The sequence below is a fragment of the Alligator sinensis genome, unplaced genomic scaffold (assembly GCF_000455745.1).
Source record: "Alligator sinensis unplaced genomic scaffold, ASM45574v1 scaffold235_1, whole genome shotgun sequence".
Classification (NCBI taxonomy): Eukaryota; Metazoa; Chordata; order Crocodylia; family Alligatoridae; genus Alligator; species Alligator sinensis.
In genome coordinates this window covers 241,842-245,860 of record NW_005842042.1, presented here as the reverse complement: position 1 = coordinate 245,860, position 4,019 = coordinate 241,842, and the positions used below count along the sequence as shown (strand labels likewise).

General features: G+C 48.0%; 1 protein-coding gene across 5 annotated transcripts in view; it reads left to right on the top strand.

Annotated features, from left to right (window-relative positions):
• Positions 1-4,019, top strand: part of RGS3 (regulator of G protein signaling 3) — a 181,006-nt gene that overhangs the window by 47,580 nt on the left and 129,407 nt on the right. For all 5 annotated transcript variants that reach the window (XM_006022634.2, XM_025203071.1, XM_025203073.1 and 2 more), the window contains 2 exons: positions 186-276; positions 2,099-2,166. In XM_006022634.2, coding sequence (XP_006022696.1) covers positions 186-276; positions 2,099-2,166 — 159 coding nt within the window. The remainder of the gene's footprint in view (positions 1-185; positions 277-2,098; positions 2,167-4,019) is intronic.

Sequence of the window (4,019 nt, the reverse complement as noted above, 5' to 3'; positions counted from 1 at the left end):
TCCCTTCTGGTCTTGCTCCAAATACAGTTTGGCTAAACCCAAGAACAAACAGCTGAGGTGAGCAGCTATGGGCGACATCCCTAGCATTGGGAGTGCCTTGGGTGCTTTCCATGGGTAAGCTCAGCATGCCCCAGCACTCAGAAGCATGCTCTCTGCCACTCCTGTCTTCTCTTCTTCTGCCCTAGGAGATCAGCGGCTGGTACTACCTCCTTGGTGAGGACCTGGGCAGGACTAAGCACCTGAAGGTGGCCATGCGGCGTCTGAAGCAGAGCAGAGGTGGGTGTCCCATGGGAATGTGCCCTGGAGAGATTATGGTCCCAAGAACTAGTGGAGCATAGAAAGAGAAAGAGTCTTGTGCTTTGCCATCCTATGATTGAGTGGGGCTAGGCCCAGCTGGGTGCCAGATCAGCAGAGCCTCCTGGCTCTGTAGCTGTACCTCCAGGGGAGGTGTGGAGACCTGTGACTATGGGTGACACCTCTGTCTGGTGACTCCACCAAGTCTCCTGCTGAGATGTATGGAGCTGGTCCCAGCTGGAAATCTCCATTAGTAGCTGCCAATACTAACCTCCTTCACCACCTGAGTGCTGCTCCCAGCTGTGATAGTGGGAGTCCTTCTTAGCACATCGGTACAGCTGGAGCTAACACTTGGAAGAAGGAAATGCAACAGTGGGATATTCTGGGAAAGATGCTCCTGGGCTGCTGGGGCATCATGTGAGAAGCCAGGATTCTGCTGAACTCCCTAGTCATATGCTAGCCCTGGGCAGGAGTGTTCCCAATAGTTCATTCTCTCAGGCAGCAGCAGATGTATCCTGACCATCCCCAAATCCATTAGCCCTCTCGCTGTTGCAAGGGATTTCCTGCTCCTCACCTGATTCCTAGGGATCCTTATTTTCTCTGATTAAAAAAAAAAAATCCCCAATTTTCAGATTTATAGAAGTAACCCAAAATCCAAATTTTTCCATGATTAAAATGAAACACTATATATGTGTGTGTGTGTATTTGTGTGTGTGTGTATATGTGTGTGTGTGTATATATGTGTGTGTGTGTATTTGTGTGTGTGCATATATAAGGGAGACCAAGCTTCCTGTCCTAGGGGTTAGACTCTAACTGATCTATATATATAAGTGGTGTTTCATGGGAAAAATGTAGATTTTGGTTTACTTTTTTTAATTTGGGATTTTTTTTTTTTTTATCAGATAAAACCAGGATCCCTGCTGATTACTTATTACAGGGTGTCAGGGAACATGAGATGAGGTCTCCAAGCTGCCTTTGAGCCAGACCAGTGCTCTGAGGGGACCGATGGGGTTATTCTGGAAATTCCTGAGAAAGTCTGTTTAGTATTTTGGAAGGGGAATACCTCTTCTTCACACACACAAGAGATTAATCTGAGGGGAGAATGCAGCTTTTCACCCTTTTGAACTGGGACAGACTTTTCCTTCAGCAGCTCTCTTTCCCATTTGGTGGGGAATAACACCAACACTGCAGCTAAGCTCTCCTTGGGGAAGTCCAGAACTTCATCTTCACACCATATCCTGGGAGGAGATTGGCTTGGCTGCCATATTGTGTTGACCTCAGCATGGAGGTCCATCTCACTGATGCTCAGATAATGTAGGCCGTGGTAGCTCCTTGGCAGAGATCCAGGCCTGAACCAAACTGCCTTGATATCAATGAAAAGACTGTCATTGATTGCAGTGTGTTTTGGGTTCAGGTCTGCGTTGACTTCTCTTTTCTGATTTTATTTCCTTTAGATGCTGAAGAACAGCCCAGGGAGCTATACCAAAGGCTTAAGCTTGCATAAGAGATAGGTAGTAGAGCAAGGTCAGGGCTGAGGCACTATCACAGGCTGTGAGTGCAGGGCACCCTTGCAGGTACCCATCATACCACTTTTTGGTTGATCAACATAGAATTTTTCCATCCTGGGTGCTCTGTTCCCACAGGACACCGGGGTGGTCCAGGCTGTAGCTGGTGCCTTCAAAATATTATTTTACTTGTGCACTGTGCAGAGAGAAAAGAAGCTGTTAAAAGGCTAAATATGCTGCCAATATTTGCAGGACCCAAGAGTTGTCTCTGTGACATGCTTTCTTCCATTGCCTTGTAGAGCTGCTGCTGGCAAGCCAGAGAGCTGTGTTGCAGAACCAGGACACTGAGAACATGGAGCACCTCAAGGTAGGTGTGAGACATTTCCCAGGAGTGCCAATGATGGTGACAGAGTCTGGACACACACGGCACATTTACCCTGGTTTAATTTACCTGTTTTGTACAGCAATGTAAATTGCACCAGGATGCATATCAAACGAATGATCAGGTCTTGTGGGGTAGGCACTAGTGGCAGGTAACATTGTAGGGATCTATTTGTACTGAGCAAATGGCTCCCTCAGAGTAGCTGTGGACATGTGAAATTTATACCAGTGTAGTTTTACCCTTGTTTTTTTTCCAGGTAATTCTACAGCAGATTCAAGTCAGTCACACTGTTGTATGGTTGCATGCCAAGTGTTGGGTATAATGGAATAAAGGCTCGTTATACTGGTATAAACATCATGAATCCAAGGCCAAAGTCAGTGGTGGGGGTAGGGGAAGAGGGTACAGGAATGGAAGCAGGTGTAATTCCTGAAGAAATTAAAAAATAGTTGAGGAGACAAAGCATTAGAAGGCGACTCTTTCAGAGGCAAGAGATACAGAGAGGGAGAGACAGGAGGGGTAGCTGGTGTCAGATTAGCAGGGAGGCTAGGCTAGTCTGCATAGCTGCATGGGGAAAGGTTGGGAAAGGTTTTTAAAAGGTAGAGGGGGATTCTGAACAGGGTATTAGAGTTAGCCATCTATGAGGGCTTTGTTTCTACATACAGAAGAACAAAAGTGACTTTGCTACATATTAAGAGAACAACAAAGTACAAGGTTAAGTCTTCATGAGACAGGGAACAACTACAGCAGTTGTTTACTGCAGTTGCCTAATTAGCTGTGCAGTAAACATCTCAGTGTGTACACGTGCAGGGCTATTAGGCCACAGGAAACTAATTAAATCTGCCACAGGTTAGTACTTGTAAATACAAGTACTATCCTGCGGCAGAGTTTTTTACTGTGCAGCAATGCACGTGTAGATGCTATGCAGCCTGGCCGCTAGCCCCACACTGGAGCACACTCGTGCCCCAGCCAGCCCCTCTACAGCATGTTGAGCCAGGGTGGAGCAGCTCTGGGCTGGCAGGCTGGCTCACCGGGGGGGTGGGGGGGAGAGCTTCACCCCCCCCCCCCCCCCCTGCTGACAGCCAGGGCTGCTCTGACCTGGTTCAGTGTGTTGCGGTCCTGGGTGCATGTGTAAAGGCAGCTCTCAGCAACAAGAAACTCTGGCATGATATGCGCTAGAGTTTATTGGTGCACATTAACAGCACGTGTAGATGTGCCCACAGTGCAGTATGCATGGTGTGTGTGTGTGTGGTTTTTTTGTGGTTGGCTGCATCTGAACACATTATGGCTGCTATCTCAGCAGCAGGGGAAGGCAACTCCTCTCTGATTAGTCCCTTTGTGTGCTACAGTTTTTAAAACTAGTTTTGGAGCCGTGAAGTGACTCTAAATACAGTTCATGCCTTGCGGTAGCATATTTAGTGCAGTGCCCAGGGCAGCAAAGTGTATTGACCCTGCCAGCAGCTCAGGCTGCTCCATGGCTCTTCTTACAACAGGTCCAGCACTCTGTTTTCTTGCCATGTGGACAGGACCCCGACCAGGCCTATGTAATTAAGTTGGCAGTCCCTTCTTCCCCCTTGCTATCCATGTGGTAAGATCTTTCAGAGTACTTTCCCCTGCATGCTTCTGGAGCTGCTCTAAGGGCATGTTATACCTCATAGATTCATAGATGTTAGGGTCGGAAGGGACCTCAATAGATCAAGTCCAACCCCCTGCATAGGCAGGAAAGAGGGCTGGGTCTAGATGACCCCAGCTTGATGCCTATCTAACCTCCTCTTGAAGACCCCCAGGGTAGGGGAGAGCACCACCTCCCTTGGGAGCCCATTCCAGACTTTGGCCACTCT